The 14,668-nt window shown below is 34.7% G+C and overlaps 1 protein-coding gene across 6 annotated transcripts in view; it reads right to left on the minus strand.

Moving 5' to 3' along the window:
- Kyat (Kynurenine aminotransferase) overlaps positions 1-14,668 on the minus strand; it is a 141,310-nt gene that overhangs the window by 69,098 nt on the left and 57,544 nt on the right. For all 6 annotated transcript variants that reach the window (XM_090370506.1, XM_090370508.1, XM_090370503.1 and 3 more), the window contains one exon: positions 8,383-8,472. In XM_090370506.1, the coding sequence (XP_090226632.1) occupies positions 8,383-8,472 (90 nt within the window). The remainder of the gene's footprint in view (positions 1-8,382; positions 8,473-14,668) is intronic.

The raw sequence follows: 14,668 nt of genomic DNA on the forward strand, positions 1-14,668 counted from the left end.
TTATGTATTCATAGCTAAGGAAGTGGCACACACAGTGTCGAAAGCTCCTGTTAAGTATTTTATTTTATTAAAAGCAGAGAGCAGGGGGCAAAGCCCGCTAGTATACTTGAACAATAAATTTATGCTTAATAAACTGTGTTAATATACTTGATTTGTTGTTCTTATTCCAAAAACATTACTACTAAAGTAACAATATCAGGAAATATTTTTTAGAATACTGTACTCTTCATGTTCTTTTAATTTTCAATTTTTTTGCTTTATATATATATATATATATATATATATATATATATATATATATATAATGTTTTTTAATTATTATTTATGCATATTTGATTATTGCTTTTTTATCACTTGCTACGTTAATGCTATTGTCATGTGGCAATTTGACATTATACGTGCTTGACATATTACTGGTTAACTGATTAAATTGCTTCGGATTGGTCGATTTTTCATTTACTGGTATTTATCTACTATCTATGTGGGTATTTAGGTGTATCGGGAACAGGAGATCCAGTTAGCCTGTGCAGTCTAACTTCTTCCTGGGGGTCTGTACATGTAATGGTAAATAATAATAATAAGTGAAGTTAATATTTTGTATTTCAAACAAACATCAAATAAACAACAAATAAATCAATATTAACTAACATTCTTTTACCTGGTCATCTACCCGCTACTTCGTCGGGGGCTTTGAGTGGGTCGATAGTCAGATTAAAAGAATGTCTCATACCTACCCGTTTCTGTTATCCCTTTATCAGTTTTGCCTTTTTAGTGATATTTTTGTACATAATTACTTAATTTTGGATAACTTCAGTTAATTGATTTTAGATAATCTTTAATAAATTGACTTTAGATAATCTAATTATAATTTTAGAAATATTTTTAATCTTAGAATCGGAATCAGCAAACTGATATAGGTGACACAAAGCCCAACGGGTGAGTATCTGGATCTTTTAAGGGCACAAAAGGTGATATAGTTGTACACGTTGGCACCAATGATATTAAGAGTAGGAGACCGGCGGAATTACTTGACAAGTACAGGTCACTGATGAAAAAAAGGCGTGAATTAGGGTTGAAATTGAAAGTGTCTGCAATTCTGCCCAGACACGATAGGAGGGAGTATATGATGAGAGCCCTGTCAATCAATTCGGCCCTGGAAAGGTTGTGCAGGGCTCAAGGGGTAGAATTTTTTTCAGCCTGGTCTGTACTTGTTAACAGGAGAGACTGCTTCTACAGGGATGGGATACACTTAAATAGAAAGGGTGCAAGAATGTTTGCTGATGCTATCGAGGCAGTGTTAGGTGGGTTGGAAAACTGCTAGATTGGGGAGATACAAGGACTAATAGATTAACAGTAGCCACTGGCAGAGGTGAAAGTGATTCTTGCACTGCTTCTATTGGAATGAGCCGCAGCCTGGAAAATAAGATGCATAATATTTCAGAGACTGCTGGGAATCATTGGGGTACAAGTAAACACATGGGTTGTGTTAGGGTAGCTAAGAAAAAGAACAGGTGCATGTATACTTGCGTGTACACCAATGCTAGGAGTTTAGTAAATAAATTTGATGAAGTTGAGGTATTGCTCAAAACATCAAAGGCAGATATTGTGGGGATTTCAGAGACGTGGTGTCACACAGATATAAGGAATGCAGAACTGCAATTTGGGGAGTACAATGTCTACAGAAAGGATAGGAAGGGAGGAGGGGTTATGCTATTAGTTAAAAAACACATAAAATCCAAGGAAGTGAAGCCAGTCGACATCGCTGGACAGTGCAGTGTCGAGTCAGTTTGGTGTGACATAAGCATTGGGAGATCAAAATTGAGAGTAGGAGTGTGCTATAGGCCTAATGACTCTGATGAGTATAATAAGAAACTGTTCGGAGAAATAGAGTGGGCCAGTAAATCAGAGAGTCTTATAATGGGGAATTTTAATTTCCCAGATATTGACTGGAATTTGGGGGCTGGTCACTCACACAGTAGCAAGGCTTTTGTGGATTTATTGGATGATTGTTTTCTAAATCAGCATGTTCGGGACGCAATTAGAGGGAGTAATACTCTTGATTTGATTATCAGTAGTGATTCTTCATGCATTAAGAATCTGCAGATAAATGAACCACTAGGTGGCAGTGATCACAGTGTGCTGAAGTGGGAGTTACTCAAAGAGGTAACTACCATTAGGGGTAGGGGGAAGGGGTATTGCTTTCGTAAAGGCAACTACAATGGACTGAGACAGTATTTAAATTCTATACAGTGGGATCAACTGATGATATTGCCAACAGCAAATTCAAAATGGGAAGCATTCAAAGAACTTATCTTGGAAGCTACTAGGCTTTACATACCAACTAAGAAATATTGTTCAAGGTTTAGGCCTAAATGGATGTCAGATGAACTAATGAGGCATATGGCAGAGAAGAAAAATGCATGGGATACATACAAATTAACACGTGACACAGACGCCTATGATAGATACAAGTTGATCTGTAACCAAGTTACAAAGGAGGTTAGGCAGGCGAAGGCAGATTACGAGAGATCCTTGGCAAGGGATGCGAAGAAAAACAGCAAAGAGTTCTTTACTTATGTAAACTCTAGAAGGAAGGGGATGAATCAGATTGGTCCACTTGAGATCGATGGGTCAACTGTTGATGATCCTGCTCAGGTAGCTAACAAACTAAATGAATATTTTGCATCGACATTCACACATGAGGAGTTATTCAGCGAGGGGAATGCCAGGGGTGTATTCAACTCTAGCAGTAAGCTAGAGAATCTTGTAATAACTGAGAGCAAAGTGGAGGAGAAATTGTTGAAGATAAACACAAGAAAGGCACCTGGGGTGGATGGGATCTATCCAGTTCTATTAAAGGAGGCAGCAAAGGAAGTAAGCAAACCCTTAGCCATAATTATGAGAGCTTCCTTGGACTCAGGGGAGGTACCCAGGGACTGGAGATGTGCAAATGTGACCCCAATTCACAAAGGGGGATCAAAGGCTGACACAAGTAATTATAGACCTGTGAGTTTAACTTCTGTTCCAGGAAAATTAATGGAGGCACTGGTTAAAGAAGCACTGCAGGATCATCTAGACAAGACTTCAGTTATAGCTAGGACACAGCATGGTTTTGTTAAGGGGAAGTCTTGCCTGACCAATTTGATTGGATACTATGATGCAGTCACAAAAGAACTGGATGCAGGGAATAACTTTGATATTATATGGTCAGGCCACACCTAGAATACTGTATACAGTCCTGGAGGCCTCATTTCAAGAAGGATGTAGAGCTGCTGGAACGAGTACAGAGAAGGGCAACAAGATTGGTGAATGGGACAAAGGGGTGCTCTTACGAAGAAAGGCTTAAGTTTTGCGAATTACAGTGTCTGGAAACTAGGCACGAGCGAGGTGATCTGATAGAGGTGTATAAAGCCTTGAATGGTTTGAGCATGCTCAATGCTGATGGGATTCTTCCTCTTGCTCAGAATAATCACCTGAGAGGGCATAAATTCAAATTGAGGAAAGACAGATGTAGGATAGATATGCGGAAATTTGCCTTTAGCCAGCGGGTGGTTGGTAGGTGGAACAGACTTCCATCCCTTGTCGTGGAAGTTGATAGCCTAAATAAGTTTAAGACTCAGCTGGACAGGTATTTCGAACGAACAGAGGGGTGCAGTGGAAGTGGTTATTTTTATTTATTTATGTTACTTTTTTTTTTTTTTTTTTTTTTGGCTGATGCTGCATAAGCTTGCTTTCTTGCATCAAATGCCTCTACTAATGCTAATGCTAAAATGCTAAAGTGAGGAGGTTTTTACAGTCAGTTGTCCTGTGGTGGTCTGTCGGAAAAAGGAGGTTAGTCCCGTTCTTTGTTTGTTTTATTGACCGATCGGTTTTTAGTGCACAGATGCGCCTATTGTTTGTTATGGCGTGATGTCGATATTGTTGTAGGGCGATATATTTGCAAGTCATGAGAGGGTTGATTTTTACGTATTGCCGTGGGTGGGGGGCTGAGGTTGGGGGAGTTCTTCCGAGTTGAAATGATATGTTTTTCTTATATACAAGCCTGATGTATTACAAAATTATGTGGTGATTATTGATGATGAGGTTTTGAAGAAATGGGTGTTTTTATGATGTTAAGATGATGTCCATTTGCGTTTTTTCATGAATTTGTATTTACATGATTTTTCCATTGTTATTTACATGAATTTATTATTTACATGAAGTTTGTCATTGCTATCCCTTGTACTGGGCCGGTATAGCTTTTCTAAGGCATAACGGCCCGTATTGTCCTAGGGGGTAGCTATTTACATATATACAGCCTCTTACTAAGTGAATGTTTACCTTATGTCTCCTTGTGCTGTTTAGTTTAAATATGTTCTTTGTATTTTGCTATATTTCCATTTGGGCATTTCTAATTTTTATTTTTATATCGAAAGGGTGGGTTAGTATAGGATGCCGGATTACAGTGCGGTCAGAGGACGAGCCTCTTCTGAGCGCAATCAATCTGGGCCTCAATTTAGGTAGTTTTTATTCTGCTTTTTAATTTGGTTTTTGGCTACTGATGGTTTATAGCTGTTTTGTGGTGTTTTCAATTATTCTATACGGCAGATGTTCGGTTGATTTTTGATGTTCATATGTATGGCCGCTTTAATGTGGTGTTTGCTGTAATTGTTTGGTATACTGTTTTTGGTGAGGGTTTTTATTAGTTTAATTGCTTCCGTTATATTTTCTGAATTATTGCATATATTTATTAATCTCGTTGTTTGGTTCCTAATTGTGTTTCCTTGTATGTGCTTAGCAATGTTGCTATTCCAGTGGATGAACTTTATGGCAGGGAAGTTGAAGCACACAGCACAAGGAGACACAAGGTAAACATTCACTTAGTAAGAGGCTGTATATATGTAAATAGCTACCCCCTAGGACAATACGGGATGTTATGCCTTAGAAAAGCTATACCGGCCCAGTCCAAGGGATAGCAATGACAAACTTCATGTAAATAATAAATTCATGTAAATAACAATGGAAAAATCATGTAAATACAAATTCATGAAAAAACGCAAATGGACATCATCTTAACATCATAAAAACACCCATTTATTCAAAACCTCATCATCAGTAATCACCACATAATTTTCTAATACATCGGGCTTGTATATAAGAAAAACATATCATTTCAACTCGGAAGAACTCCCCCAACCTCAGCCCCCCACCCACCGCAATACGTAAAAATCAACCCTCTCATGACTTGCAAATATATCGCCCTACAGCAATATCGACATCACGCCATAACAAACAATAGGCGCATCTGTGCACTAAAAACCGATCGGTCAATAAAACAAACAGAGGAACGGGACTAACCTCCTTTTTCCGACAGACCACCACAGGACAACTGACTGTAAGTAAAAACCTCCTCACTTATCCAGATATGCACTCGTTGGGCTTTGTATCACCTATACCAGTTTGCTGATTCCGATTCTAAGATAAAAATATTTCTAAAATTATAATTAGATTATCTAAAATCAATATAAAGTTTACCAAAATTAATTAATTAGAGATTATCTAAAGTCAATCTATTAAAGATTATCTAAAATCAATTAACTACAGTTATCCAAAATTAAGTAATTAAGTAATTATGTATAAAAATATCACTAAAAAGGCAAAACTGATAAAGGGATAACAGAAACGGGTAACTAATTCCTTTAATCTGGCTATCGACCCGCTCAAAGCCCCCGACGAAGTAGCGGATAGATGACCAGGTAAAAGAATGTTTGTTTGAAATACAAAATATTAACTTCATTTATTATTATTATTATTATTATTATTTACCATTACATGTACAGACCCCCAGGAAGAAGTTAGACTGCACAGGCTAACTGGATCTCCTGTTCCCGATACACCTAAATACCCACATAGATAGTAGATAAATACCAGTAAATGAAAAATCGACCAAACCGAAGCAATTTAATCAATTAACCAGTAATACAGCAAAATTTATTCAATTAACCAGTGTGTGTGTGTGTATATATATATATATATAAAGCAAAAAACACATACATTAATTAGTTAGTACATTATATTCAAAATTGAGTATATTTAACAATATATATATACAGGAATCCCTCGATTAGCATGATTAATTGGCTCTGCGAAAATGGCGTGCTATGCAAAGTTAATAATCAATACAAAATAGCCTAATTTGTTCCAAGACCTACTACAATATACCAATCAATATTTTTAAAAATACGTTTTTTTTATGGAAATTTAAAGTACAGCAATATAAAAGCAAAGGCTAATTATAAATATTTGCAGTACAGTAATCAAAAGTTTATTGAAATTAAAAAAAATTATAATATATAACTCACTTTATTTCTTTGTAAAATATTTCAAAAGGCTGGTTTGCACAGACTTTTCTTTCTTCCTTTCATCATAAATTTGCTTGTATGGATACACATCTTTTACAATGTTCCTGCGAATTTGCAAACTGCACTCAATATCTGGGTCTGCATCCATGATTAGTTGTTTAAAATTTTCAGCTGCTGGGAAATATTCCTTCAAGTTCTTTTAATGTCACCTTCTTTTCTTGAACATTTTCTTCCTCACAAATTTCCACCTCATCATATGCTTGTTGTTCATCAATATTAAGGAGGTCAGAATCACTTAATTGTTCTGAATGTGATTCCAGCAATTTGCTAACATCACTGTTGTCGATTTCATCAAAGCCTAGATCTCTTCTAATATTTGCTATTTCATCAATAACAGTGTTGACATGAGTGAAACTACAGAAATCATTTGCACAATGTGGCAAAATATGCTTCTAAACTACTCTCATATTGCTGGATGTTACTTCAGACCATGACTCACGAATATTGTCTATTGCTTTCCTGGTATTGTAATTTCTCCCAAATTCAACTAAAAGAAACTGCACCATCTCCAGTTGTTGCTTCAATTGTTTGCACAAATGTTCCGCATAAATAACAGGCCTTAAAATTAGCAATTATGCCTTGATCCATAAGCTGTAAAAGACGTCGTATTTGGAGGTAAAAAAATAACCTTCACGTTTTCACACAAATCAGAAAGTGCTGGTGGGTGGCCCGGGGCATTGTCTAAAATTAATAAAATTTTGAATGCAAGATTATTTTCTTTACAATAGGCCTTAACTTTTGGACAAAAATAGCTAGTGAATCACTCTTCAAATAAAGCTTTCATGACCAAAGCTTTTCTATTAGAGTGCCAAACAACAGGTGGGCTTGCTTTATTAAAACTTTAACAAAAGATCTGGGAGTTTCATTTCTATAAATAACCGTGGATTTTAATTTCAAATCGCCTTCTGCATTGCCTCCCAATAAAAGTGTTATTCTATCTTTGGAAACTTTATAGCCTGGTTGAGCCTTTTCGTTTTTTGCTAGAAAAGTTTTTTTTGGCATTCATTTCCAAAAAAGGCCTGTTTCATCAACATTAAATATTTGTTGATCTGTGTAGCCGCAGTCATCAACAATTTTCTTTAAAATTTCGGGACATTTCGTGGTTGCATTTTTATCTGCACTTGCTGCTTCTCCAGTCAATGCAACATTATGCAGTCCTGTTCTTTTCTTAAAACATTCAAACCAGCCCTTTACTGGCAGTGAAATTTTCTTCCGTTTCCGCTTCAATCACTTTTTCTTTTGAACTTGTTTGAACATTTTCTTCAGTTACCGCTCTACCCAAGTTTTCTATTGTTGACTTTTCCTTTAACATTGCAAAAATACTCAAGGCTTTTGTTTTTACGGTCATTGAGTATTTTTGCAATGTTAAAGGAAAAGTGCTGGAAACTGGCAAAACAACACATAATGGCGAAAAATAACATGGGAGTCTGCACATTAACACACAATGAAAGAACTGAAAGCAACTGATCTGCATGTATATAATAAATGTGGTGCGGCGGGTGTTGTCCTTCAGAGTGCATAATGTTAGAAAATATTTCAATTGTTGTAATAATACATGTTTGAAATAATCTGTTTCTTTTTATTTTCTTATGGTAGAAAAACAAACTAGCTTCACACACTATCTTGCGTTCATTTTTGTTTATTTCTCGATGGAGAAGGTATGATGTGACACAAAATAAACAGTAACTCCCTTTTGTGAACAGAGCAGGGCGCTCACTAAGAAAACAAGTCATGTGTTTCTATAATGTTCTCTAATGTAATGCATAATTTAGTTTTGTTACATTTGTAGCTTAGTACTGACTTTCGTAGCATCACCAGCTTCAGTTTCTTTAGTCCAAGCCAAAATACCACGCTAATCAAAATTTTGATTTGTGCTAATTGAAAATTGGTAGCTAAATGTAAACTGCACTAATTCGAGTCTCGCACTAATCGAAGGATTCCTGTACATAAAGTATAAAACATACAAACATAGTATCTATACCTGTATTGGAGTGGCAGATGTGTAAACACAGTTCTGATGTAGTAACTGAAGAGCTCGCAACAGGTTCTGAGGTCCATATGCCCATCCTATCTAGAGAAATTAAATAAATGTCAGAAAGTGATTACCTGAAGTGGTGTGACACAAGCTCGCTGGAAACTGGCAAAACATGTCTGGAGTGATCCAATCAACTGAAGGTGACCATAGGCCCAGCCTATCTACCATAAAAACTCCTATTACCTCACCTATACAGACAATATAAATTAAGTATTCTAGTAATTTCTAACATGTTATTAGCAAGGAAATTAATTTAATTCTAAATGATATAAGCAAGGAAAGAAAAAGCACAATGTTTAAGTTTGCAGTTGCTTCATGAATGGTCAGAGAAATAACTGTTATGTTTTAATGCAGCCAAATGTAAGGTTCTACACTTGGGAAATAATAACCCGAAAGTAATTTGGATGGTAGAGGTGCAGAGATGAAAAGTATAAGTGAGAACAGAGACTTGGATCAGGTATGAAAGTTAGCATGCAGGGTAAACAAGCAACCAGGAAATAAAAATCCACACCTATACACTAGCTGATGAGAAGCCAGTAGGTTCGGAATAGCTGTCCTGGTGTTGTCTCTGATTTTTAAATGTATAGTAAATTCGCCTGTTCGTATCTATAGTTAACTATAGATATGAACAGGCGAGGATAATGCTATACAATTTAAACAATATTAGCAACTTAAGCAGAACTATGGATAATGGTGTTTGCCTCTAAGTTGAACATAACTGTAAGTCTGGGTGGCAAGTGCTCAACACTGATCTATAGTGGGAGCAGAATGTCCCCATAATTGAAAATCAAATGCAGTAAAGTGTATGAATTTTTGTGATCTCAACTTTTGTTAAAACGCTGCAAATTGTAGCGTCTGGAGACTAGGCACCTGCAAAGTGATCTGATTGAGGTGTATAAAGCCTTGAATGAGTTGAATTGAATTGAGCAGGCTCAATTCTGATGGGATTCTTCCTCCTGCTCAGATTACAAATCTGAGGGGGCATAAATTCAAATTGAGGAATGACAGTTATAGAACAGATGTGCAGAAATTTGCCTTTAGCTAGCGGGTAGTTGATTGCTGGAAAAAACTTCCATCTGTTGTTGTGGAAATTGATAGCTTAAATTCAAGGATGAACTGGACAAACGTTTGGAGGGAATGGATGTGCAAAATTGTTTTTTTTTTTCTTTTGGCTGATGGCTACATAAGCTTGCTTTCTTGCATTACAAGCCTTTTCTACTACCACTACCCCCCCCCCTTCAATCCTACAACAGTATACACCATGCAGTGTCTTACCAATGATTTACTATACTTTGCATCCAGGGAGGAGATTACAATTCCATTATAGAAGTCAATGTTGAGACCACATTTGATATATCGTGTTAAAAGTTTGGAGGCCATACTTAATGACATTAAGGGTTTGAAACAATCCAAATATGGGCAACTTGGCGAGAATAGCAAAAGTGTGATAACAGGACTTGGAAACAAGACACGAGGAGAAGAATGATGGTGAAACTTTCACACTGAAATGGAACATAAAAACCAGGGGATATAAATATAAACTACTAAGGGAAAACTAACAGACTGGACTTTGGGAAGATAGAAATGTCTTGGATACTTTGACCAAATCTCAGTGATATTTAGTTGTTTGTTAGACGACACTGCAATAAACTGCCTTCCTGGATGGCTTAGGTTGACAATTTGGTGAAATTTAAAGGGACCACTGGATTGGTACCTTCTGGAAGGGGAAAGAGTACGATTAAGATACAGGTTATATAGACAGGTTTGTTTTTTTTTTATGTTTTTTTTGGCTGATGTAGTAAAAGCCTAATTTCCTTGCTTGCATCGATTGGCCTTGACTAATACTATTTCACACTCAATTATGTGCCTGAGTTACCAATTTAATATAGTTAATTTAATATTAGTTTATATGGGACAAATATATGTCGGTTATAAAAAGGATATTATGGCTCAAATGGTAGTTATTATTTTTTTGTGATTCCTTTAATTCACATAACAGGATATGCCATCATGTTTATTTCTTTTCTTTTTTTTATATTTATGCATATTTTTATTTGGCAATAAATTTATTATATATATAAAGTTTAGATTTTAAAGTAACACCATATAATATGGAAAAAACGGGGATATATACATATTTTGTTATAATATGAAGGCTATTTGGCAAAGGTACCTAGGTGCATAAAGCAGCAACAAAGGATACATAAATATATAAGCAAAGTAATAACTAAGCAAGAGAAAAAAGTTGATAGACAGAAATGTAAAGAGCACAAGGTGCCAAACTAGTAGAGAAAGACAGAAAGAAAGAAAAATATTTAAGGTGAATAAAAGAGAAAGAAGGCAAAAAAAAACCTAAGTGATACTCTAAATTATATGAAATTAAAGAAGCTGAATTAGAAAGTCAATTAGATGGAATGAAGCTAAAAAATAAAAATAAATGATTAATATTAATGATTATAATAAATTAGAATGCATCAAATAATTGGATTCAAACAAATTTTATTTTTTGATGTAAGAGAAATCTAAAGATGAGAGAAGGTAAAGACTAATTAAAATAATAAAAAATTTTTTTGATGCATGCTAAAAATAAATTATACATAAAGCAGGTAATTCTTCGGGGGACTACACCTGATTATGTATCAATAAACTGCATTTCTATGTATAGCTATGGAAGAAAAATATTAAAAGAGGATATTCTGATAGAATGAAAATAATATATATATAAAAAAATAGTTTTTTAATGAAGAGGGTAAAAGCAGAAAATTCTTCCATAAAGAGAGGTAGTCACAACACAGTGTACATGAAAAATTAAGGTAAAATGAAATAAACATATAACAAAATAAAAATAAAAATAGTAGTAGTAGTAGAAGTAAGAGGCATGTGATGCAAGAAAGTAAGCGTACGAGCCAAAAAAAAAATAAAAAAAAAAAAACAATTTCACACATCCATTCCCTCTAAAAGTGTTTGTCCAGTTCCTCCTTAAATTTATTCACGCTATCAATTTCCACAACGACAGATGGAACTTTGTTCCAGCAATTAACCACCCCTGGCTAAATGGCTAAAAGCAAATTTCAGCACATCTTTTCTACAACTGTCTTTCCTCAATTTGAATTTATGCCCCCTCAGGTTCGTAATCTGAGCAAGCAAAAGAATCTCATCAGAATTCAGCATGCTCAACCCATTCAAGGCCTTATACACCTCAATCAGATCACCTTGCAGGTGCCTAGTCTCCAGTCGCTGCAATTTGCAGAACTGAAGCCTTTCTTGGTAAGAGGACCCTTCGTTCTCCACACCAATCTTGTTGCCCTTCTCTGTACACGCTCAAGCAACTCTACATCCTTCCTAAATTGAGGTCTCCAGACCTGTATGCAGTACTCAAGGCGTGGCCTGACCATTGCCTTATACAAAGGGATAATCACCTCTTTTTTCCGTACTAGCAAAATTCCTGTATATCATTGACAATACCTCGTGACCTGCTCTGGCAGCCTGTCTGCATTGCTGAGAAAACTTCATATCTGACTGAACAATTACTCTAAGATCTTTTTCATTTTATACCACCCTAAATGTAGTACCACACTGTTGGTACATTCTCTGGGATTACTTCTACCCATATGCAGTACTTTGCATTTGTCAATGTTAAACTTCAGTTGTCACTTCTCAGCCCGTCTACCCAAATTTTCTAGATCCTGTTGCAGTAGCACACTGTCATTAACAACCCTATCAACCTCTGTATCATCTGCAAACTTTGACATTAAGCCTGATATAACTTCATCAATATCCTTGATAAATATACAAAACAACAGTAGGCCCAACACCGAACCCTGTGGGGATTCCACTAATAACATTAGTCCATGAAGAGCAGCATCCATTGATTACCACTCTCTGTCTTCAACCACCCTTTTATCCATTATAGCAACTTACCGTTAATACCATACTGCTCCAATTTCTACAGTAGTACAAACTTGCCTTATTCGTAATAATTGCCATATTCATCTTTAATCTCTCTAAAAACTCACTTAATACTACATACATTTACTAGTTATTTTCATGTCAGCTTTTTTTCTTTTGTTAATTATTTGTAAAAGAATAAGAGAAGTTTACCTCAATATGATAAGTGGAACACTTGAGTGTGACTCTCCACAAATTAAAATGGAAAGAATTAAAAAAATCGAAAATCTTGCATTACTGTAAAAAATAATTAAAAATCAATTGAATACAATTAAAAATCAATTTAACGCAATTAAAAATTATGTAAAAAATTAATTAAAAGAATTTAACGAAAAAATAGCAAAACAATTTTCCTTGATTTTACAAATATTGATATCAATGTAGAACATATTGAGCATTATAGCTCTAGTTCATACTATCAAATTTATTTTTTAAACTCTTATTGACTGTTTCATTCACTTCCTTTCTCTCCAGGTATAACCTATCGATACCCAGAATTATGGGGAATTTTTTGAACAGTCTGGTGCAAAATTACATTAGATTAAAAAGGAAGGGAAACCATTTTGCTATTTTTTCATTAAATTCTTTTAATTTTCTACTTAATTTTTAATTGTGTTCAATTGATTTTTAATTATTTTTTACAGTAATGTAAGATTTTTGATTTTTTAATTGTTTTCGTTTTAATTTTTTGAGAGGATCATATGGAAGTGTTCTATGTATCATATTGAGGTAAACTTCTCTTATTCTTTTACAAATATTGATATCAATGTAGATCGTATTGAGCATTACAGCTCTGTTCATACTATCTTGTTAATTATTATAACTTTGCTTTTATATATATATATATATAAAATATGTTGTATTTTATACAACATATTTTATATATGTTTATTGGTTTAGATTCAAATTACTTAAACTCTACATTTATTACTATTATTATTTCATATAATTTAGCAGATATTAATCATTACAGAAAAAGAGAACTCCTTGTTGTTTTTTGCCTTCATCTGGGTGGTTGGTCCCAGATGAAGTCAACTAGACTGTGGGTAAATTATACACACACAAAAAAAAATTGTGTGTGTATAATACACACACAATTTTTGTGTGTGTATTATACACACACAAAAAAAAAAAAAAAAATACACACACACACATAGTCCAAGGGATAGCAATAACAAATTCATGTAAATAGCAATAGTCAATTCATGTAAATAACAAATTCGTGTAAATAGCCATAGCAAATTCGTGTAAATAACAAAATCATGAAAATAATGTAAATGAACAACATCCTTCCATCATAAATCATCCTTTACATCAAAACATCATCAATAATATTCACCACGTAATTTTCTAATACATCGGGCTTGTATATACATAAAACACATAATTTCAACTCGGAAGAATTCCCCCCGACCTCAGCCCCCCACACCCCCGGAAAACATAAAAATCAACCCTCTCACGACTTGCAAATATATCGCCCTACAGCAATATCGACATCACGCCATTGTCTGCGCGGTTTTTAGTGCACAGATGATATCGTCTGCGCACTAAAAACCGATCGGTCAATAAAACAAATAGAGAGCGGGACTAACCCCCATTTCCGGCAGACTACCACAGGACAAATGACTGTAAGTAAAAACCTTCTCGCTTATTCAGATACTTACCCATTGGGCTTTGTATCACCTATACCAGTTTGCTGATTCCGATTCTAAGATTAAAAATATTTCTAAAAATTAAAATTAAACTGAAAAAGAAAACGATAAATTGAATTAAAGTTTATCTAAAAGCAATTAATTAATTAAGTACAAAAATAAATCACTAAAAAGGCAAAACTGATAAAGGGATAACAGAAATGGGTAGGAATGAGACATTCCTTTAATCTGGCTATCGATCCACTCAAAGCCCCAGATGAAGTAGCGGGTAGATGACCAGGTAAAAGAATGTTAGTTGACATCGATTTGATGTTTATTTGATGTTTGTTTGAAATATATATAATATTAACTTCATTTATTATTATTATTATTACCGTTACATGTACAGACCCCCAGGAAGAAGTTAGACTACACATGCTAACTGGTTTTCCTGTTCCCCATACACCTAAATACCTATATAGATAATAAATAAATACCAGAAAATAGATTAAATCGACCAAATCGAAGCAATTTATTCAATAAACCAGTAATATATCAAGCACGTATAATGTCAAATTGCCACATGACAAAATAGCATTAATGTAGCAAGTGATAAAGAAGAAATAATCACATAGGCTTTAATAAAAAAAAAC

The sequence above is a fragment of the Mastigoproctus giganteus genome, chromosome 3, assembly GCF_048544385.1.
Source record: "Mastigoproctus giganteus isolate SK-2022 chromosome 3, ASM4854438v1, whole genome shotgun sequence".
Lineage (NCBI taxonomy): Eukaryota > Metazoa > Arthropoda > Arachnida > Uropygi > Thelyphonidae > Mastigoproctus > Mastigoproctus giganteus.